The 24,152-nt window shown below is 42.8% G+C and overlaps 1 protein-coding gene across 1 annotated transcript in view; it reads right to left on the reverse strand.

The window, feature by feature from the left end:
• LOC150087612 (cubilin-like) overlaps positions 1–24,152 on the reverse strand; it is a 74,783-nt gene that overhangs the window by 29,704 nt on the left and 20,927 nt on the right. Inside the window, exons 2-7 of the mRNA XM_090369169.1 lie at positions 20,422–20,446; positions 13,814–14,083; positions 10,557–10,691; positions 10,194–10,445; positions 2,592–2,726; positions 1,027–1,266 (exon numbers count right to left, since the gene is read on the reverse strand). Of these exons, the coding sequence (XP_090225295.1) occupies positions 1,027–1,266; positions 2,592–2,726; positions 10,194–10,445; positions 10,557–10,691; positions 13,814–14,083; positions 20,422–20,446 (1,057 nt within the window). The remainder of the gene's footprint in view (positions 1–1,026; positions 1,267–2,591; positions 2,727–10,193; positions 10,446–10,556; positions 10,692–13,813; positions 14,084–20,421; positions 20,447–24,152) is intronic.

Raw genomic sequence — 24,152 nt, forward strand, 5'->3', positions numbered from 1 at the left:
TTGTCGACGTGCTACCACAGGAATGGCCGTCTCACAGTTCGATCCTAACCCTATTGAACGTCTGTAGGGCGAACTGGAGAGGAATGTGCGAAATCGGCCATGCAGTCCGACTTCAGAAGCCGCGTGTCACGATTTCCTGTGAGAGAAATGTCGAAATCTTTCCAAAAAATGCTGGAAAGGTTGCCGGGCTGGCTGTCTGCTGCGTTGAAGGGCAAAGGTTGGCCTGCGGCGGATTAAAATTGCGCTTTTTAAATGAACGTCTCGCACGTTACCTACATGAATGTCTTTTGGTGTCTCAATACTTTTGATAACGTACTGCCCACACACATCAAATGTGACTTTGGACATCTCAACTCGCTCAACGTAGACATTGACCTATGGTCGATTGACAAGTCATATCGAGATGACATCTTGACCTATCTTACTGTACGTAAAGGACAGGTGTGCAAGCGCCGGTCCTAGTATGTTGATGTCATTTTATGTTACGCTTAATTTGTTTGTTAATTTGTTTTTTTTAATGGTTACTTTGTATCTGAACTTTGCATTTCTGTGCTTGGTCACTTGGACAGTTAATGTTTTGTAAGATTCTTCTGGTTGTCTTTGCGTGCAATCACAAATGTAAAAAGTCAGAGCGAGTGGTGTGAAAGACGTAAAAATGGAAGTCATACTGCTGAGTAAACTTAAATAACTGAACTGATCTGAATACAAAAAGTAAGTAAAGGGCCCAGCAGCTATTGTCCACAGATGACTGACGAAATATGATCACCCATGCACTCGGATTAGCCTCCTCTAGTGCTTTACTTTTTCAACAAGGAGCATTGAAGTTTATTTTACTAGATCACAGCACGTTGTATAGATTTGTTCTGCAACAGTAACTTTTCTCAAAAGAACTATGCTAATCGTGTCTAGTGATCAATCTAGTGATCAAGCCACGTGGTTTATCATCAACAGCAAACCGTGATCGAACTGGATCACGGCGAGGAAAAAGAGAGAGAGAGAGTAAGAGAAAAAATCGCACGCACTTACTGATTCCTGTGAGGCGACCGCATAACCTTGTCTGGTCAGGAAGCTCGAGGAAATCCCGGGAACAAAACCTCCCTTGGGACTGCTCCACGTCGAATCTGCTGAAGTCCAACTCCACGGTGCACACCGTCCTGTCGGCCTTGCGAATCGTGTACGTGCATCGCTCGTTCACTCCGTACTTGTCCGGGTACTTGGGAGAAGTGAACTTGCCCGTGAGGCCGACCACTTCCTGGTCGCAGAAATCTGCAAGAAAGTAAATAAAGAAACATTCAGCCCGTCTTCCCACGGTGTCTGTTCCGTTCTACCTCTCTGAGTTTTCTCTCTGTATTTTGATTTTTAACGTGTTGCACGCTCTATTTGGCTCATCATTGTATCCACAGATGTATCTGAAATTCTGCAACTGTGGAATCCAAAAGGAGAGCCGAAGCTAAGAAAGATTTGTTTATTATTATTATTATTATTATTATTTAATATATATATATTTATTTTTAAATTATCGCTTTACCCATGGAACGAGGCAGTCAATTCAACTTTACTCTTTTCTGTATTATCTACATATTTTCTCCATCCCGATTTATTCTGGAGATGTCCTGGAATAAGCCAGCGGGATTTCATGATTGCATGAACTTGTGAGGAGGCAACGCAAGCTTTTTTCATTTAAGAAAGAACGGTGAGCGACATCAGAAAATTTCCAAATGGACAAAGCTTTTCAAATCTGTCGCCTCTCCAGAAAGGTTTCGGGTTGACTCCCATTGATGACGAGGCAGCCTTATTTAAATTGCTAGTGAAATTTGTAAGTCCCCGAATGATATGAACAGTTAACGAGGTTTTTCATCTGGCAAACAGACAAGCCGGTCTTAAGGCGCGAGCATCGTGCAGGCACGACAATAGCGCTTCGTGGACACTGTTCTTCTGTAGTTCTCGTTGTAGAATTCAGTACGCCAAAAGGTAGGAACCCTTAAAAAGAAAGCAGCTCCAAACCATTACCGTGGTAAATCCACCACATGGATAAACTATGGTAAATCCACCACATTGAATCCGCAGAAATTGGGCTCACCCCAACTCGAGCATCTGTGGCAAATGGTAAATGACTTTTCTTGTCACTCCACACAATTCCGTTGCAGCCTTTCGAATATGCGTTTTTCTGTCCTTCGTGTGGCTTCAAGGAGTCATTTGTTATTGGGCTTCGTAATCAGCGGTGGACGAACTGTCCACCACTTGCCGTCTTCCTCCAACCTTCCAATTTGTTTAACGTGTGAACCCCGATGACTGTTTGCCGACCCGTGTTAAGGTTCCCAAAAGGGAGAGGGGTGGAGAACGTTTTCCCCCTTTCACGTTGCCTTACAGGAATACCTGACTTCGATTACCCGAATTGCCACCAGACAGACGAGGACAAAACGAGAGGGAGCCATTGACCCTAACAGAGATTGATTGATTGCGGGTCCGCATCTTCGGTACGGAAGACGCCTCTCCGTGCGCGTGTGTACAATTATAATACGATGCGAAATAATAATAATGCAATAGTACAGATTGAGGGGGGGGCCTGAGGAGGTGGAGATCGTACTTACATGGCTGCGGGGCGATTCCGCAGGAGTTCGGAATTTGCTGGACGTCGATTTCGAAACCTCTTCCGGCGTTGTAGGAGGCGTCGCTGACGAAGTTCACAACCAGTTCTTCGTCTCCATCACGGAAGAAGACACTTTCTGGAAAACAAAAACAGAAATGTACACTCGGCGGACGTTGTTTGAACTCAATCATGACGCGCTACGACTTGGCACGAAACAGGTCACGTGAAGAATGAGATTAGAAACTGACGAATCCCAGGGAAAGAAGCTGAGCCCTCTCTCAATTTGGAAAAATGAGGGGGGGGGGGGGATTACGCTTTGAAGACGTCGTCCAACAATTTAAATCGGCAATGTGTGCGAGAATATTTTATTTACTTAAAACCCCAGAAAGGAGTCCTCTCGCGAGATTCTGATCGTAATATTTTAATTCCACGATCTGCTTCCCCTCCTTCCCTCTAGTGAACATTCGGGGAAATTAATTTGACGACAAAAATAAAAAATATTTTTTTAGGCCTTCCCCCCCCCCCACCTGATGTTACTCGGAGCAGCGCAGTTTTCCAATACGCTGATAGAGGTCGTTAGCTGTTAGGTACACGCCGAGCTTCTCTCTCTCGGCCTGCTGTGGACCGATGTACGCAAACCACAGACCTCGATAGAACACACCACGACTGGGACTGCTGACATCTTACCTACTCACGAGACACGGCGTAATAAGAGCAAAACTCTCCAGTTTCGGATTGAGTGACACCCCTCTCTGCCACTGTGGACAGCCAGAGACGTGGGAGCACCTCATGCACCACTGCCAACTATACGAAGACCTCCGCTGCTTCTTAATAACCAGAATTCGTTTCTCGCCAATAAACCAAGAACAATATCTCCTGGAGAGCGAGCACAAATATAAAGCCTTAACGCAGTTTGCTGCAGGATCTTTTAACTGGAAGAAGAACATACCCACAACCTTAGCAGGAATTTTCCTACAAACCAACCGCTCGCCATCCAGAATAAAAATCCTTAGATGCCTCCAACAAACAAAAACCTAACAGCTACAATCTGAAGAACAACAAATCTCTAACTCAACCTGGATTTGACCACTGGCTTAAAGTGGAGTCATTATCTTAACTTGACCACTCACACCAACGGGACAACATGTCCCGTTGGTGTGAGTGGTCCCAGGAATGGCATAGGAATACCCGACAAAGACATTGTGCAGTTTGCTGCTGAAACGTCATTTGGCGATCTGAACCGGGAACCCTCACCCGGTTCACTTTCCATCCCTTCCCCCCCTGCCAAGGGTAGGAAAATTATACTTAAAGCTAAGAATCTACAGTTTAACAGGAATCTTTCGATTGGGTGTCCTCAAGGGTCTGTATTGGGCCCACTTTTTTGGAACTTAGTACTTAATTTATGGCTAGAACAATCAGTTGAAAATCTGCATAAGCAATCTTATGCAGATGATTTGGTTTTATGTATTACTGGTAAATCCAGGTCTGTGCTTGGAATAAGCGTGGCCCAGGTATTAGGAAGTCTAGTGTCGTGGGCTGATCTGCATAAACTATTGATATCTACAACTAAAACTGTGATGATGCTGCTTAAGGGGAAACTAAATTATGCGCTACCATCAAAAGCTTTTAATTAAGGGAGACAGATTCCCCTAGCATCTGAGGTGGAATATCTAGGTATAAGAATTGATGATAGATTATCGTTTTTCCCACATTTAAATTACTCACACGAAAAAATTGAAAAAATTAGTGCAGCAATAATTCGATTAACACGGTCAGATTGGGGGTTGAAAAGGAAAGTTTTAAATTTATACTACGAGGCAGTCTTCTTACCCATAGTTGCGTACGGAGCATCAGTGTGGTACTTCAGAGTTACTAACGTTAAATTTAAACAGAAATTATTATCGATTCAGCTCAATGCTTTCTGTTATTTCTAGTTTGTGCAGAACAGTCTCAACCAATGCTATGCAGGTTTTGGCCTGCCGGGCATTTGCCTCTAGACTTGTACATTGTGTATCGGGCCCTTTGTTATTACTTAAAAAAAAGGCATAGTGGTTTCTTTCATGAATATTACATCTGATGTCACTATAGAGATAGCTAAAGCTAAGAAAAATGTTCTAACACAGTTGATTGGTATGTGGCAACAGAGATGGGATCTTAGCGTAACTGGAGAGGTGACTAGATTGTTCATTCCAACAGTTATGATAGTAACAACAAATGGTTTTTTCCTTCTATGGTAACATCGTTTATTTTAACTGGCCATGGCTCATTAAATTTTAAACTACATTACTTTGGTCTAGTCAGCTCTCCTGTATGCACTTGTGGTCAACCTGAGACTCGGAGTCATTTGTTATATGGTTGAACGTTGAACATAGAGAAAGGGTGAAAGTCCAGGTTGGTAATTTAGAGGCTGTAAAAATAATCTTAATTTTAAGCACTGCAAGAGTTTTGTGCAACTGTTTTTCAACGGAGATGACATTGGAATAATCTAATGCTACTAATTAAGATTTTGTTTATACACTTTATCTTTTTTTTTTTGTTTGTTTTTATATTATTTTATTTTATGTTTTAATTTTTTATTTTTTTATTTATTTATTTTTTTGCTGGCTCTCAGGTGTGGGCAGCCTGGGAGCGGAGAGCCCTGGAACCCACCGGTATAGCACTACTTCCGGTGGGTGCGGGATTTTGGTGCATGAGGCACTTTAAATAGTCGACCAGGTCCAGCACTACGTGACTAGGGGCGGCCATTAGGGACTGTTGTCCAGGTGCCAGCTGCTCCCTGGTGGCGAAGAGGTCTGCCATACAGGTCTGTTTTGCAGAGGTTCTGCACAAATTCAGTTTATCAGGTGGAGATAGGCGGAAGTCTAGGTGCCACCTTACACATAATAATAATAATGCCACCCCCCCCTATCTTCGCTTGGTGAGGCATGGGCCTGCCCCACCGACTTTTGGGATTATCTTCACTATTGACCCCATATTTCTGACTCTCACCCCCCCCCTAGTCTTCAGTCTCTCTTCCCTCTCTAGCTATCTCACGACTAGCGTTTGACTCTTGTCATAACTACACAAAGCCCCACACTCAAAAAAATTTCGAATGCGCAGAAATCAATTCGCTCTCTTGGATAATTTGTGTTTCAAACGCTTCCCCACCACCACCACCCCTTCCTCAGGAATGCGACCGCTATTAATGAAGCACAACTTTCCAGGAATGTGCGAGGCATTTCCCTGAATTTCTTTATTATTGTTGTCATTGTGGCGTAAGTTCGCCCCCCTAAACAGCCAGCAGGCTAGGAGGGTGTACAAATATTTGGCAAAATACAGCGTACATTGAAAAATGGTATAAATTAGATAATTATTCCCAATAAATAGAAAATAACAATTCAATTTAATATTGAATTGATCTTAAATAAATGTCGAATTAGACAGACGGGTAAACTGCAAAAAAACTATTTGCTTCAATTTTACATTTTGACATTTCATTAAATTATTTGCATTTCTGATACAAATTAAGCACGATTTCTGGTGATTCGGCTTCTGTACGTTTTATTTGTCTTTGAAGTTATTAGGAGCTATGGAGAGGGTGTTGCGTGGGAACATTCCTTTTAAGGCGTCCAGGTTATTGAGCTTCGTCCTAAGTGGGAGGTGGTTCCTATTTATTTTGCTTTTGGCAGCGAGATAATATCTTCCATCGATGGGGCATCGATCTGGCGAGTCAGCAGCTTGCGAATGTTGACAGATTTTTTTGAGAACAGCGAGCTTCCAGGTTGTCAAGCCTAGTCAGCAGGGTCTGCTGACTAGGAGAATACACTTGGAGATAGTGACCGGGTTCCTTCCCAGAAGAAAGGAACCCAGTCACCTGATGATCCCGATGGAATATTGCAACAATCCAATGTTCCATGGTTAGAAATTTGTTAGACAGAAACGCAGGTGCAGAAGGTCAGATTTCGGAGGCATAACGAGGTATCGGAGTGAAATCTATCAATGTATTGGCCGATCAGTTTAATGTTGTGGCAGCAAGCTCCTAGCGGATAGCCCAGAAAGTAACATGGGTCTTCTTCTTCTTTGCCTTTAGGAAGTGTTCCTTGAAATTTTAGCCTTCATTCGATGAAACTATTGGAATTGTCTCACCATTAACTACAACCGGGATGTCATTCTTGAGCTTCCTCTTGGCTGACTTGGCTTTGTTTAATTGGAGTCCAGCTCGCTGTAGGAAGTCAATTAACTGTTGAATTTGCTTGGAGATTTGATTATTAATTTCTTGAATCTGGTTGGGGTCTTTTGAAGTAATAAAGAATTTTAGATCATCAGCTACGAGCTAAAGTTCGAATTTGTTACAAGTAATAGAAAGAGCACGGTTCATGAAGGAGAAGAAACGGGCACACATAGATATGGCTAAAGCAAAACTAAAAAAAGGCAAAAGAATTGTCAGCAAAAAAAACCTCGCGCATAAAATGACTGAGGCATCCTTTAAGGAATGGACCGAAGCCACTTTCGGAACACCCCTCAAGGAAAACCAAATTGACAGCGAAGCAAACAATAACAGGATACAAGATGTAATCAAGGGGTTTAAGGAATCTATCAATAGTAATCGGATTGTCACTAACAATGGACATCTAAAGGAAATCAGTATTAGCAGAGACAACTTAAAAAGTGCAATCAACAGCCTCCCAAATAAAGCAACAATTGGGCCAGATAATTTCCCACTATTTATGATCAAAATCTGTAGCTGTTACATCATCGATGTACTACTACACATATTCCAGAGAATTTTGATGGAGGAGAACTTCCCGAAGCTGTGGAAAAGCTATTTTGTAAAACCTATCCCCAAAATAAAAAACCCAAAATCTGCAAAAGACTTCAGACCAATCGCTATCGGATGCTCATTGCAAAAAATCTTTGAAAAAACAATCCTGCACACCATCATCGAGCATTGCTTTAAGCACAGGCCAGAATACCTGCACTCAGTACTTCCGCAGAGATCGACCATCACCAACCTCATGGGGACACTGCTAAGGATCCAGCAAGCACTAAACAGTAAGCAGCAGGTGGACGTAGTCTATTTAGATGTGGCATCCGCGTATGATAACATATCCATCCCAGCTCTCATAGTCATTCTGCGGGACTACTTCCACATTACAGGAAATGCCCTCCATTTATTAAAGAGCACTCTTTGGCGCAGACAAATTGCGGTGACAAACGAAAACATGTGCGCAACGTATGAGGTTGATAAAGGTGTCCCGCAAGGCGGAGTATTGTCTGCCACACTTTTTGCCATAGCCCTCGAACCCTTCTTAGCCCAGAACAAGAAGCACTTCATCACATACGCTGATGATATAAAATTTTTTATTACCTCAGGAGATCAGAAATCAGCTGACTACCACAACCAAGTGGCTAATACTAGAATAAAAGAACTTCAAGAGTACCTAGATTGTATCGGGCTGCAGTTGAACGAAAAAAAGACGGTACAAATGACTTTCACAAATAAAATAAAGCCAAACAAAATGGCAATATTTGTGAACGGCATCCTCGTCCAAAAGGCACAGACACACATTGATCTTGGTCTCAAGTGGGACGAAGGCCTGACCTTCCGCCCGCACTTCGCATACATCCGTAACAAAACATACGCGGCGCTTTGGGCAACCAGGCAGGAGCTCACCGGTATTAGAGACCCCGGTCTGATGAAGCAATACATCAACAGATGTGTTACTCCTATTCCCCTATACGCGGCACAAATCTGGTCTTCAGCTCCCGAATGCAGTATCAAAGCCTTTCTAGGACTCGAATACTGGCTCTTGAGATGGCTGAACAGAATTTCAGCTAAACCTTTTACCATCTCAAGAGCTATACTATACTCCAATTTAGAGGTCACACCCTGGAGACAAACAATAACGTCAAGGAACATAATGACCCTCGCTCAGCTTTTAACGGGACGACTGGACGCACCGAAAGCCCGAGAGTGGATAATAATACCCGGCGAAAAACCAAGAAGAGTTGCAGAAAAGAAACCACAACTGAAATCGGCATTTACGCAGTTAGATAGCCTCGGAAGATTCTTTCCAGCAAACACCATCCAGCTATTCAACAACCTAAATATCAATCCTGAAAAGCTCTGCAATTGCAAATCCTACAGAAAGGAAGTTCTCAGAAACTCTTACTTGCAAATACAGATGTAATTAAGGATACAGTTCCAGCACCTTGTTCGGCCAGACACAAGCCACTGGGATTTAGGAAACCCGACCTCATCAAGAAATAGATGTCAGGATTGTCATACCTACACAACTCTAATCCCACAGAAGAAGACGACTGCTGGAAATTTGAACTTTCAATTTTTTTTTTTTTTTTTTTTTTACTGTATCGCAGTCATTCCTGTGGTTACAAATGCTGTACGTTGTTTGGCTGTAAATATTTGTGTTTATGTAAATACGGTGAAACTTTCACTTGTGTCTGTTTAAGCAAAAGGTATGCTTCAATTGTCATGGTATTAAGTTCTTACCAGTTTACGGTAGTAAGTAATTAATAACTGAAATATTCTATATTCCAGATAATTATAAATCAGATATTATGTATTTCATGTATTTCATAACTGTAACATATTTGTATGTTTTGTAACATAGTTGTATATGTATGTTCACCCTCTAGCCTGTGGCTGTAACCGGGTGTTCTCATAAGAGAAATAAATTGATGATAATAATAATAATAATAATAGTTCAAGTAGAATTGCAAAGAGGGTGGTCGACATCATCCCCCACTGAGGCACACCCTTCGTTGCGTAGATGATTTTCTGAATCCATTAGCTATAATTAACTATCTCTGCTGTAGTAAAGACTCCAGGATGCTGTCAATTTGGTTTGATGCCTTGAAATATTCTTTTGGGATGTATAAAAGAGTAGGAATGGAAACAATATAGAAATCAGATTTGATATCCAGTTGAGCTCTGTCATTCAGGGCTGTTTGGGCTCTGAAAAGAGTATCGAGGAGATTGGGGCCATGGATCTGTGGTCTAGAACTGTGTGGAGATAGGGCGGTCGGTGAGCAAAACAGTGTTGAATAATTACTGGGTGTATAAGTTTTAAAAAAAAATTAATACGTGCGTCCTATTGAGATTGGACGGAAATCTTTAGGAGTGTTGGGGTTCCAATTTTACGGAGTGGTCTGACATAATAAGATTTCCAGAGTTCAGGAATAGCGTTTGTCTTTAGAAACTTGTGGAAGATGTTAGACGTTCTTGTGGAAGAAGGAGTTCTTCTCGATTTTCGCACCGGAACATCGAAAGGAAACCTTTCGTCTTCTTCACAAAGGGAACATCGCCTGTTCGATCTGAGTATAAATGTGGAGGCTGTGGGAGAATGCCAAGTCCTCGTGGGTCACTGAAAAATTAAAGCGGAGCGGACTAACACGGTTTCTTAGTTATGTGGTTGTTTTCTATGTTAAACCCCTAGCATTTTTGCTGTTATGGGCATTGCATCAGGAATCCATGTCAAATTATTTTCGCTAATTGCAATAAAGATATTATAGGTTTTACAGACGACCCTGTAGGCAAGAAATCTGATCGCTTCGATCCTTTGGAAAGCGTGCGCGTGCGCTGAAACCGTCGCGCTATACTCACTCTTCCTGGGCACTCTTCTTCCGCAGAGTTTGCTACCGTCGGGCATCTCCAAATAGCTCCCCGAGCAACCTCGAGTACTCTGGCCCACCTGGAACTGTCGAAATTCGAACACGACTTCGCACACCGACAAGCCAGCACGACGGATTCTGTACACGCATCTTTCGTTTGGTCTGTAAGAGTTAGGGTAGCCGGGCGAGGTCATCTTTCCCGAAAGATCACTGATCACACGGCCACAGTAGGATGACGGCGGATCTGGAGAGAAAAAAAAAGAAGGGGGAGCGAAAAAAGAAAATAAATCCGTTAGAACTGGAGAACGACAGTGAATCAGAAGTTACCAATAAGAAGTTATCTTGAAGGGGTTACCTGGTCCTCCCACGGGCCCCCTGCATGAACTTCGGAGCTGCTGCAACTTGATCATGAATCCCTTTCTGTTGCTGTCATCGTCACTTCGGAATCGAAGGGTCATTGTGCGCCTGCCTGGAGCGAAGGTCAGGATTTCTGAGGAAAAGAAAGAAAAACAGGAATGTACCAGTTGTGTATAAACACGTGCATTTATTAATTGAAAACTGACAGCGTTCAAATATAGTTCCGCCCCCTCAACTTACCGATAAGTTCTTCGGCTGCACCTGAAGTTTCTCGAAAAAGGAAGTCTTCGCCAAACCCAGCTGGATCTGAGCGTAAACTTTCCAACCGCCAACGATTATTTTTCGGAGCCGATTGTGTCGGCCTTCACCGCATAGTTTTAAGCACGCGCGTCTGGATCACAAAGTTCCGGATGAACGAAAACTTTCCGCTCGCGTCCACTGAAATCCTTCGTCCGCATTTATTTTTCTTTAAAAAGTTTTTCTCAATCGGAGACTTTTAACTTTTTGCTAATAAGTCGGGTCTGAAGACCTCCAAGCAGAACTTGGGTTTCATTTGTAAAGACAGCACATCGATCTTTCCAAGTGGATATTTTCAATTCCGAACTGAAAGTTTTTAAATTGCGATGCGGGTACAGCTTCAAAAGTTCCCCGAAACTTCATTATTTTGGACCTGAAAGTGAAGACCTCTTCTACAATTCTCTGGTTGGGCTAACGCGTCCTTCCCCGATAACACTCGATTATAACGATCAAGTTTTCATCTACGACAGGGTGTTCATTACCTACCTGCGGCCCACACTGTGGCTTCAACCGGTTCATCCCTTAAGAAAAACAAACAGAATGCTTCAACAATTTTCTCTTCTTCATCGACGAGCACATTTCAATTAGAATTACACTCAGTGATCACCGAATTATGACCACCTACCGTAGCCGAGTGGGCAGGAGCAGGAGTGCAGTAGCACACGCTCTTTGAGTAGTCAGGGGTTCGAGCCCCTGACTGCCGAATACGGTCGATCTGCCAACCCGCACTGGACCAGCGTGCGATTATGGTCCATTTCCCTCAGCATGAATTGTTGAGGAGGCTTCCATCCTGCAGTGGGTTGATAATGGCTGCACTTTACTTTTTACCTAATACCTTTTGGGCCACCTTTCGCACGAACAACAGCCTTTATTCGTCTAAGGCAAGGGTCGGCAACCTGCGGCTCTAACTTTTAACCCGCATGAAGCGCAATATGAAATGGACTTAAAAATGAAGGATCTGGAATAGATGGCGGTTGCGTGTCCTCACTTCCCGTTCGAAAACATCCCACAGGTGTTCAATTTGATCGATGCGAGGCGAATTTGGAAGCAAATCAAGTTGGTTAACATCTTCAGTGTGTTCCTCGAAACATTCGTACTCCGTGCCAGCTCGATGACCCGGCACATTATCGTCTTGGGAGATCCTCTTTCTGTCCGGGAATAAATGCAACGTGGCAGGGTGCACACGGTTTCCTAAGAGCTGTAAGTAGACCACACCGGTGAAACGGTGATCCATACGAACCAGGGGTTCTAGTTCTTGCCAGAAAAATGTGCCCATTTATATTAAACAACCATCTTTTCAACCATGAACAGTTAAGCAACCAAGGAAATGAGGATCTTGAAAGTAATAACAGTTGGGGAACGACGTTACCTGTTGTTTTCCATTTATATTATTACTATATTTAATACCACTCATAAAAAATTAATTAGTGATTAAAGGTATTCTCCTAAACTAATATACATCAGGTTCTGGGAGCATCGGCAAGAGGAGTCTGTGGACAGCATGGCGTGATGATGGGTATCAGTAAGATGCCTGAAACGTCACCTTAATGTATAGTAGTTTAGGCGAATAGCTTAATAAACAATATTATTAATTGCACGTGGTATATGAGTGGTATTAAATGTAGTAATAATCTTAATGACCTTCAAAAGATCCTCATTTCCTTGATTTTTAAGCGAGGCCGAAATAATCTTTTCAGTGGCGCTTAGAGAGTGACAGCCTCGTATAACCCCTGGCCTCGTCTCTGAAGGACTTGTACAACGGCACTATTGAAGCGAAATCCATCGAGTTATTTGGCCCACCTAAATCCTTGTATATTCATTAAGCATTCGCTTATTTCTTTGTATTCAACCCTCCCCCCTTTCCCATTGTGTGATCATTTTCCTTTAGATTACCCGGCGTTTCGCGTCTTCCATGAACCCTGTTATTTGTACGCCGCGGCCTTCCTCTTCCCACAGAGTGAACCCGCAGCCTCCGAAATGCATTGCGAAACGAATAAACATAATAATAATAATTGTATTAATAAACGTAATAATTAAAATAGGTATTGAAGCTTTCGTCCACGATGGTATTCGTGTTCGTGTCTTGGAATCAGTCCAAAAAGGACTTTCGATTGCAAATTACGAGTCTAAAATGCACCTCAAAACGCAGTTGCCAACGCTTTTGGTAAAACGATTAGAAATTTCTTAACCTTGATACGAACGCGGCAGGGGGCGCAGCAACACCCTTCTTGTTACGTGTTTCGAATACTTCTACTGCGCAAAACACGCGAGTCATGCAATTGCGGGGAACTTTTTAGCTCGAGAACTGCGCCTGTTAAATGCTGAAAACACACACACACACACACCTACTTTGTCGCCTCTGTAGCCAGGTGGGAAGGAGCAGCAGTGCGGAGCACACGCTTCTCGATTAGACCGGGGTTCGAGCCCGTCACCACCAAATACGGAGGATGCGGAAAGGTCAGGGAATGACCATCACATATCCTGGAACAATATGGCCTTAGTTGCTAATGCTCCTAAAAACCAAAATAACAACAACAACACCTACTTTCATTGAAATCTCTTCGATGGATGGCTGTCCAAATATTTGGCACACAGAAATGCATAAAAACGAACAAAAAGAGTTCGTTCGCACCTGCGTCACCTTCGACGACAAAAGCGAGTCGGCATGTAGGTGTCAAAGTGTACTGATGTCGGGGAAGTATGCCGAAGGAGTGGCGGCCACTTTATCGAATGAGGATGGGCGGTGCAGCGTGAAAACTCTTTTGTGTTTGCGCGTAGACGAAGCCGATGGAAGGTTTCGTGGCCTCGTTCTTAGCGATGACTCGACCCGTAACTGTACGCGCGTACTGTGTCCAAAACACCAAGCGTACACTGGTGGGTGGTTCTCTGCGCGCCCTTTAAAAGAAAGCGAGTGTTTTTCCACGCGTGAAGAGCTACGAACAAAGTTGAAACACTTACTTTTGGTGTCGGACGCCAAAGCTCCGCACAGCCGTCCTTGTTGGCCTTCCTCCGCGTCCAAATAGTCGCCATAGCAACCTTCCGTTTCCTCGAGATCGAAGTCAACCAAGGTCATCTCCACCCGACAAACGGAGTTGTCCAGTCGCTCGATCACATAAGAGCACACCCGGTTGTTGTCGTAGTTCGAAGGGTAATTCGGGGTGAAGATCCACCCCTCCTCCTCACGGACCGTCGAGTCACATTCGGCTCGCGTCTCGTCGTACGATCTTTCTGCAAATAACAAGACACTTCACGATTAGAGAGAAGAACTTCAACGAGTTACAGTAATTGCAATCATTCATCACCCATCCACCACACTACAGGGCGAAGATCTTCGCGCGTTCGGGGTTACCACAAAAAAGGTTCTTTTTGTGGAGAAAACTCCAACACGAAAGATTCTTCGATGCGATCCCATAGCATTTTGAATGGGGTGAGAAAGTACAAGAAATAAATAAACTGACATAAAGATAACGCCATGCGATTTCACCAGAAATATTTCCTGCACGAGCAAATTGAGCGGTGACATTTCTGAATACACACAAATAACTGTCAGAGTACATAAAGATTTACAAGGCTCTTAAGGCTCATCACCACTTTTAGAGGCCCTTTTCTGGTGTTTACCGCATGCACACGAAACAGGTGTATTTCTTAATGTATCTTAAAGCGATTGGGATTCAAAAGAATGGGAGAGTCGGGACTCAACAGATTCCAACACAATACAAGAAAATAGCACGAATTACGGTTAGATTAAAAGCTTAAGAAGTTTACTTCTGACAGTAATTGCGTTGTCTGGTACATCCACAGTGACAGATCCACCGGACAACGTAATTGGCGGATCCACCGTTTGATATCGCATCAAAATTGTGCCACTGCACCCCAGGGAATCCGACGGTGCTCATAAGGGGGCCTTATAAATCAACGGAACTGGAGAAGTTTTGGAGTTCCATCCAGCCAACATTTACTGAACCATTCATAATATGTACTGACACATGTACACTGAGTGGCCACTTTATTAGGCCCACTAACTGTTTTCGTGAAATGAAGAGCTCCGTTAGTAACAACATTTCGTACAGCGCGATATAAAGCGGATGGGCAGATACGTACAGATGCTACGCATGCGCAATTCAGTGTGAGAATGGGAAGGATCGCAGACTGAAGTGACTTTGAACGTGGCATGATAGTCGGCACCAAGCACGCCGGTCACAATATCCCGGAACGTTGACTGGTGGAAGTGTAACTTCTGGTTGATTCTCAGTGATATGAGCAGCGCAACGTTCAGATAACACGGGCTATCTGGAAATTGTTTCCGACCAGTACATCCGATCCAAGATCTGCAGTGTACTACCCATCTGCAAATGGACTCTTCCAATGCACAAGGCCAGAACTGTACAAACTGGTTCCAAGAACATAAGAATCAGTTCAGCCTACTGCAGTGATCGCCCCACTCAATAGTCCAATTTGCAATAACTGTGGGAAGCAGTTCAGTTAACGTGAGCTTCATCATCATCCCTGTGGCATGCATTCGACACCCTGCCGAATCCATGCCTTCGACCCGCGGGTTATTGGGGGGGGGAGTGAAGGACCTACTTGTTGTTAGATAGGTGTGCTTAATAAGTGTCTACTCGGTGTACATGGTAATCTTTAAAGGGCAAACAGTTTAATAGAGATAAAAAGGGGAAACACCACGATTGGGTGATTCGATTTTGACCAAAGTAGACGATAAACGTTAAGATGAATTATACGAATTGAGTTTCGAAACGATTCAATAAGTTTGATTTTCATTATCAACGAAAAACCTTTTCGTCGTTGAACATTAATATCGGGGGTGACCTCCCTCCCCACCACACGTGCTTGAATACAAGCGTTGACTCTGGCGAGCATTCGGTCGAAGAGGAGTTCGATGTCAGCTGGCCATGTGTTGTTCCGGGCCTTTTCCATTTCCGATCTCGAATGAGGGATCGAAAAGTGCACGTGTCGAATCTGAGGTCAAGCGCCTTCACTCGTGTTCGAGACACGTTCTTATGGCGACAGATCTGGCGACTCTTGCTGGATAAAGAAAAACATTCACGTCTTGAAGAGCGAATCCGCTAACGTTTGAAGTAGGGGGCAGGCATTATAAGCCATCGAATATGGCTTAAAAACAGCTACAATTCCTCTTCCTCCTACCGGGTCTAACATCGATGAACTGTTGACCCCTGCCGTCCAACTCGTTCAGCAATATCCTGGAACGGCATTCTGCCGTCTTGTTCCACACATTGTCCACTCTCAGTCCTCTTTCGAAATCCGTCAGTTGGACGTGAAAGCACCACTCTTCTTCTTCTTCTTCTTCTCCTCCTCGACATTATTCTACGAATGGAATCAATTTAATCAAACCTTTCGAAACTTTTATGTAAAAAACAAACAATAATTGCACCTAGAATTAAATCAAAAAACGTAAAATATCTCTTTCGATACTGAATCAAAATTTTCTTCAACATTTTCTCTGACTGATCAAAATCGGATCACTCTCGCGGTGTTTCGCTCTCTTTCCAGCATAACACGTGATGCTTTGGCACGCATGCGTCAAAACATCCACGTGAGTAAGCGCGAAACTTCAAAACAGTTTGTAGATTTTAGTCGGTGATGAACGAAGAATGGGGGTCGAGAGCGTAAAGGTATGGCGTGACGTCGAACAACTGCGGTAAAAAATGTTCTTGTTTATACTCCGGCACGACCACCAGGTCAGGGGAGTTTACAAAACCATTTGCACGTTACGTCTCGTGACGTTTACGATCGCACGGCGTTCCTCCACTCGTTCCTGCTACGCGAAATCTGCGTTGGTGGGCCACACAAGACGCGCACATGACCACGAGAACTCTATCTGAATCAGTCGAGAGGATACCAAGAAACTGTTGGACTCTTATTTCAACTCTGTCAGAGCTCTGGGCGCGCCTATACGTAAGCTCAATCCGACGGGTCTCGTACTCAAAGCGACGAAGATGAAGTGAACCGAAGAAACAAAGCAGAGAATGGCGCGTGACAGCATTGCACCAGAGCCCTCCTCACTCCACCGGACATTCCGAGACAATCCTAAAACCACTTGAAGGGGACACTCCACGCCCATGTTAACACATCCCAACTGCGCAGCTTTTGTGCTTCGAATTTCTTCATTACAATGACTGTGCACTCCGCAATCCCTGCCTCCCCACCCAAACAAACTTCTCTTTCTTTCATTTACTTTTGCCACATCTAAAATTACCAACCCTTTCCCGTCATCTTCTCCAAATAAGGCTTCCCCAGATTTCACGGAAGCCATCTCTGAAGGTTAAGCACTTTCTGTTATTTTTCGGGCCAAAGAGATGACGGAGGAGGCATAAGTTGGTTGTGTCATCTTCAGAGCTCTCCTTCGCTCGAATCTACATCCCCTACTCAAGCGACTCAGAAGCCTATGGCAGATGTAAGCTAGTCTGTAATCAGGTCACAAAGGAGGATAGGCAGACGAAGGCAGATTACGAGAAATCTTTGGCAAAGGATGCTAAGAAAAACAGCAAGGATTTCTTTACTTATATAAACTCTAAAAGGAAGGGGATGAATCTGATTGGCCAACTTCACATCGATGGTTCGACTGTTGATGATCCTGCTCAGATAGCAAACAAACTGAATGAATATTTTGCATCTACATTCACACATGAGGAATTATTAAGGTTTGAAAATGGCAGAAGATTATCAAATTGTAGAAGGATACTTAATGATTTTGTAATAACCGAGAGCAAAGTGGAGGAGAAATTGTTGAAGTTAAACGTAAGAAAACACACCTGGGGTGTGTTTTCTTACGTTTAACTGGGATCTATCCAGTTATATTAAAGGAGACGGCAAAGCAACTAAGCAAACCCTTAGCCATAATTATGAAAGCGTCCTTGGACTCAGGGGAAGTTCCCACGGACTGGAGATGTGCAAATGTATCCCCAATTCACAAAGGGGGATCGAAGGGTGACACGAATAATTACACACCAGTTAGTTTAACTTCTGCTCCGGGTAAAATAATGGAGTCACTGATTAAAGATGCATTGCAGGATCATCTAGACAAGACTGCAGCAATAATTCAGACACAGCATGGGTTTGTTAAGGGAAAGTCTTGTCTCACAAATTTAATAGGATATTATGAACTGGATGCAAAAAATTAATTTTGATATCATATATTTATATTTCAGGAAAGCTTTTGACACTGTTGCACATGGAAGACTATTGTACAAATTTGAGTAGAATGGTATTAAGGGTAAGCTCTTACAATTGATAAAAGGATGGTTGAGTGGGAAAAGACAGATGGTGTAATCAATGGTTGCTGCTCTTCTTGGACTAATGTTATTAGTGGAGTCCCACAGGGTTCGGTGTTAGGTCCACTGTTGTTTTGTATATTTATCAATGATATTGATGAAGGTATATCAGGCTTAATGTCGAAGTTTGCAGATGATACAAAGGTTGGCAGGGTTGTTAATGACAGTAATGGCAGTGTGCTACTGCAACAGCATCTAGATAATTTGGGCAGATGGGCTAAGGAGTGCCAACTGAAGTTTAACCTTGACAAATGCAAAGTACTGCATATGGGTTGAAGTAACCCCAGAGAAACGTACCTGTGGTACTACACTTAAGGTGGTAGAAAATGAAAAAGACCTGGGAGTAACTGGGAGTCAGTGCAGACAGGCTGCCAGGGCAGGTCATGGGGTTTTGTCAATGATATATAGGAATTTTGCTAGCAGGGAAAAGGAGGTGATTGTCCCTCTGTATTAGGCAATGGTCAGGACAAGCTTTGAGTACTGCGTACAGGTCTGTTGGAGGCCTCATTTTAGGAAGGATGTATATTCGCTTGAGCTTGTACAGAGAAGGGCAATAACATTGGAGAGGGGAATGAAGGGATCCTCTTACCAAGAGAGGCTTAAGTTCTGCAAATTGCAGTGGCTGGAGACTAGGCACCTGCGCGGTGATCTGATTGAGGTGTATAAGGCCTTGAATGGATTGAGCACGCTGAATTCTGATGGGATCCTTCCACTTGTTCAGATTACGAACCTAAGGGGGCATAAATTCAAATTAAGAAAAGACAGATGTAGAATGGATGTGCGGAAATTTTCCTTTAGCCAGAGGGTGGTTAATTGCTGGAACACGCTTCCATCTGTCGTTGTGGAAGTTGATAGGGTGAATAAATTTAAGGAGGAACTGGACAGGAATTTGGAGGGAATGGTGTGATTTTTTTTTTTGGCTGATGATACATAAGCTCTTGCTCTAGTAGTAGTGGCATGTGATGCAAGAAAGCATTCACTTGCTTTCTTGCATCACATGCCACTTCTAGTACTACTCCGACGAAGACAGGGAATTTATGACTAACCCCTCTGTTCACGGACTCAATCTTGACAGCAGTTCACTCACATACAAATCATAGTTATTGGCAATAGAAACCACAGAGGGAAGCTCCAGTGAACTGCCAATCAAATTCTTGAACGTCTTTCCTCCTGGCCACACACAGTAAATTAAAATTTTCATCAACGAAGACAAAGTTCGTTATTTTTCATTGCAAACTTTGATTACAATCGTTTTACCCCGGTTATCAAACTCAACAGCAATATGATTCCTTTCATGGGGCAAACAAATATTTGAATTTTCTCTTAATCGACCGGCTTTTCTTTTCTTCTGATGTACCACAGAAGTAAAGCACTTTGCAGCTATGTTGGTCAGAATCATTCGCCAGGACAGGAGCCTGAATATCAGGACATTAATGTGTCGATACCCATCGCTACCTGAAAGGCCCATTTATGGTTCAAGAGGGCTTGTCTTATACCATCCGATCCCAATTACAATCAAATCAAACATGCTTTCTGCTTGCCATTAAACGCACATGTGGAATTGGGACTGTTTCTTCCAGCCCTCCAAATTTTTACTGAAAAATGCCATGGATTTTCTTACATATTGGATATACCGCGATCCCATCGCTGATCTTAAGAGTGAAAAGCATCCTTGCTGGAATCTTCTACTCTTCAGGTGACAATAACACTGGTCCTCACCAGATAAGAGTTCTCTCAATAAGGATTTCCTACCTACAGTTACCTATGCTTCGCATAATAAATTGGTTTTCAGTTGTCCTCCTGACACGTTCATACTCAAAGGCCATGTTTCCTTGCGCCTCAAGAAGTTCGACTTCCAACTGTCTGACACGATAGCATCCTTCTGCGGCGAACCAGAAAATCCAACACGCGAGCTTTTTAAGTGTTCGTATTACGCGACCTCGAACTGTTACAAAAGACTTTCAGCCAGGATCGAAAGAAAAACTGTTGGCTAATTAATCAGCATTTTGGAAGGCACTTTCGAGCAGTCAAAGCGCCTTTCAAGCAGTCATAGTTCCCGCAGAAAAGAAAGTAAGTAAATATAGCACTCACGAAAACGCATTTCGCGAGGAAAATCAAACTGGGGAGGGAAAGCAACTTGTCTGCAGAAGACAGAGAGAGAGAAAAAAAAAGGGGGGGGGGGTGAATTGCGCAATTACAAAATCTTGCTGGTTCAAATCCGCACAAAAACTGCTTTCTGAAAGTGAAATTACTCACCATTGAGAGGCTCTCGTCGATAGTCCTGCGAAAGAAATATGAAGAAAACAGAGTTAATAAATATTGGCTGATGACAATTAATAAAAATTTTAAATTATTAACACAGTATAAATACCCTACAAGAACTGCTAACTTCAACAAAAATTAACTAATTTTGCCGAGATTAAAAAAAATAATATCTAAAATTAAGTAATTGATTATAACTCATTTGAACACAAAATTAACAATTGCGATCTCCAGTTGGCTGTGGACCTCATGACCAGGTGGATCCGGACCATTGCCAACTACGGAGCGACAAGGACTGTCTACATCACTCCCCGTTCAAGAACTTGGTGGACGCCTCCACTGAACAAAACCTTCCAAGAAAAACAAAATCTGCATAAGAAATGGAAAGAGTCAGGCGCTGTACAAGATCGGATTGCCTTCTCCAGAGCAAGGGCAGTGTTCAACCGCCAGAAATCATCTGCAATCAAAGAGCATCTAAAAGCAACCCTACAAAAAGGCAAACCATTTTACGACTCTCGGCATACAGGAATCCCTAAAACACTGGATCTTGAACTGTGGATGGACCACATTGCACGGTTCTCGAACAAGGTGGCCCCGACATATCCAGCCAACTTACCTGTCAACAACATCCCTACGGATATTCTCGCCACCGTTAGCATCACCAGGAAGCAGCTTATAACTGCTCTAAATGGATTGCCACCCACCGCAACCGCAGCCCCTGACCTCGTGCCACAATTCATGATCAAGTGTCTCAGCACGTTTATCATCGATCCACTACTCTCAATTTTTAACCGTATCTTAACGCAGCACTACTTCCCCCCCTCTCTGGAACAGATATGCTGTGAGACCACATCCTAAATGCCAATCTGCATCCCTCATTAAACAGTTCAGGCCAATCTCTCGCTCTTCCAGCCTCTTGAAACTTATGGAGAAGGCATTACTTTCAACCATCACAAATCAAATCATGCCTCACAAACCCCCACAAATTCACTATGCCATTCCCGGAAGATCCACAATCACCAATTTAACTTCCATAACCAGCACCATTCTCAGTGCACTGGAAGCCAAAGCAGAACTTGCCGTTACGTATGTCGACCTGGAAGCTGCCTTCGACTCAATCAACATTCCCTCACTCGTTCACCTCCTAGAAAATTACTTCCATATAAAAGGTGACTTGTTGTGGTTTATAACAACCCTGCTATCAGATAGAATCATTGTTCTTACAGCGGATCAAGATATAATCTCAAGAAAAATCACTGCAGGAGTTCCCCAAGGCGGAGTCCTCTCCGGAGCATTATTTACTGCACTCATTATTCCGTTTGTTCAAGAGAGAGAAGACATAATCTGCTATGCTGACGATATTAAGTTACACACCCAGATTAACCCGGGGGAACATATCTCAAAAATTAATGAAAAGATCAATCAAAAGCTACACGACTTAGAATCCTATTTCCATCAATTTGGACTACTTATTAATCCTGCAAAATCAGCCCAAATTGTCTTTTCTTTGAAACACCAACCCACTGAAGCCAAGCTTCTCTAGATGGCATTGTCTTTCCAGTGGTAAATACACACAGGGACTTCGGAGTCGTCTTCGATTGCAAACTGACCTTCAAGCCCCACATTGACAAGCTCATAACAAAATTCTGCAAAATGCGGTGGATTACCAAACAACAACTACTTCACGTTAAGGATCTGGATGTGACTCGGCGGTACGTATACACCTCTGTATACTCCGTCGTGTTATACGCCTCAGAAATATGGGCATCTGCAGCCCCCACGAATATCAAGCGGGTGTACTCCTCCGAATACTGGCTCCTTCGTTGGGTCACACATAAACATCATCGTCCACCCCAGCAAAGAACAACTGCGATGGCAACCGCACTCAACTTTGCACGACTGCCAAACCTTATAATGGAAAGACGCCTCACCCTAACTGTCAAAATGACCACTGGAATAATCTCGGAGCCAAGCATATGGGTACTGTGCAGCTGGAGGATCCCTCAACCCGGACTGAGATCATCTCCAACACTTATAGCCAACCATAACAGACTAGCCCTTAGCGACCGCTTTCTCCCCAAGCAGATGCTTATCACAGTCCAAGCAATCGAAGGCGACCTCTACAAATTTGTCAAGGACCGCAAATACCGGAGGGAGATTTTTGATGACCTACTCTCATCCAGGCAAACTGCACAGTAATGTCGCAATATAATAAATTTAAAAAGGATTTCTGTATAATATTGTATATAATGTCAAAAATACTGTATAACATTTTTATGAATATTGTGAATAATTTAACTGAAACGTATTATATTATTGGCCCTGGGGGATGAACCCGAACCTCGATGTGGGCCCCGTCCTCAAGGCCTTTGTACACCAGCCAATGTGAAGCCCCTGGCATTCCTGCCGTGAAGGATAAATTGTATACATTCTTTGTACACAATAAAGATTATATTTATATTATTTATTATTAAAAAAGGCGTTTTCAAAGGCCAGGTCTGCAAAAAAATTTCTATTTCAAAATTTGAAAACTTCAACTAAAGAACAGTCGGATTCGTCCTCCAATCTCACCACAGATACTCTGTTGCACGACCACGAATGATAACGGCAGCAATCATCATCATCATCAGCCATTTTCAATCCACTGCAGGATGAAGGCCTCTCCAGCAACTTTCCAGTTCCTTCTGTTTTGAGCACTGGCCATCCATGTACTACCCACAAATTCATGAATTTCATATATCCATCTCCGCCTTTGTCTTCCAGGTTTTCTTCTAGCTCCTCTTGGGTACCATTCTGTTATTTTCTTCTAGCTCCTCTTGGGTACCATTCTGTTATTTTCTTAGTCCATCTGTCATCATGTCTTCGAGCTATGTGTCCTGCCCAAGACCATTTTAGTTCTTTAGTTTTGATAAGAATGTCCTTTACTTGAGTTTGCTGCCTAATCCATGTGTTTCTCTTCTTATCTAACAGTCTGATTCCCAATATAATTCGTTCCATTCTTCGCTGTGTAGTTCTCAGCTTCTCTTCCATTCTTTTGGTGAGTGCCCAAGTTTCACTTCCATAAGTCATGGTGGGGAGTATACATTGATTCATTATTTTACGTTTCAGACAAACTGGGATATTGCTCTTCAGTATGTGACTATATTTCCTGAATGCTATTCATCCAAAATTTATTCTTCTCTTGACTTCCAGCCATTTATCATTATTACAGCTAATAACTTGTCCCAGATAAGTGTATTAGTATTAGTATTTAGTATTAGTAACGGCCGCATGGTGCAAGAAAGCCTATGGCTTATTCTGCATCAGCCAAAAAAAAAAAAAAAAAAAAAAACCGAACAAAACAATAATAAAAACAAAAAAAAAAAAAAAATAAATAAATAAAATAAAATAAATAACTAAATAATAATAATTAATAAATAAAAAAAATTAAACCTATCATCCTATGCGCTTCCCTTACCTGAAAGTACTATCCAGATGACCTTTGAATTTCCCCAAACTGTCTGCCTGTACCACCCACGAAGGCAACTTATTCCAGTAATTTATAACTCGCTGGCTAAAATAAAACTTCCTGCAGTCCAATCTAAACATTTCCCCCCGTAACTTGAATTTATGTCCCCTAGTTCTAGCGTCATTTATAATCTTGAAAAATTTGTCTTCATTCATTTTACTGATGCCTCTCAGAGCCTTAAACACCTCAATCAAATCTCCTCTAAGGTGTCTAGTTT

This window comes from Mastigoproctus giganteus, chromosome 3 (genome assembly GCF_048544385.1).
Source record: "Mastigoproctus giganteus isolate SK-2022 chromosome 3, ASM4854438v1, whole genome shotgun sequence".
NCBI classification, from domain to species: Eukaryota; Metazoa; Arthropoda; class Arachnida; order Uropygi; family Thelyphonidae; genus Mastigoproctus; species Mastigoproctus giganteus.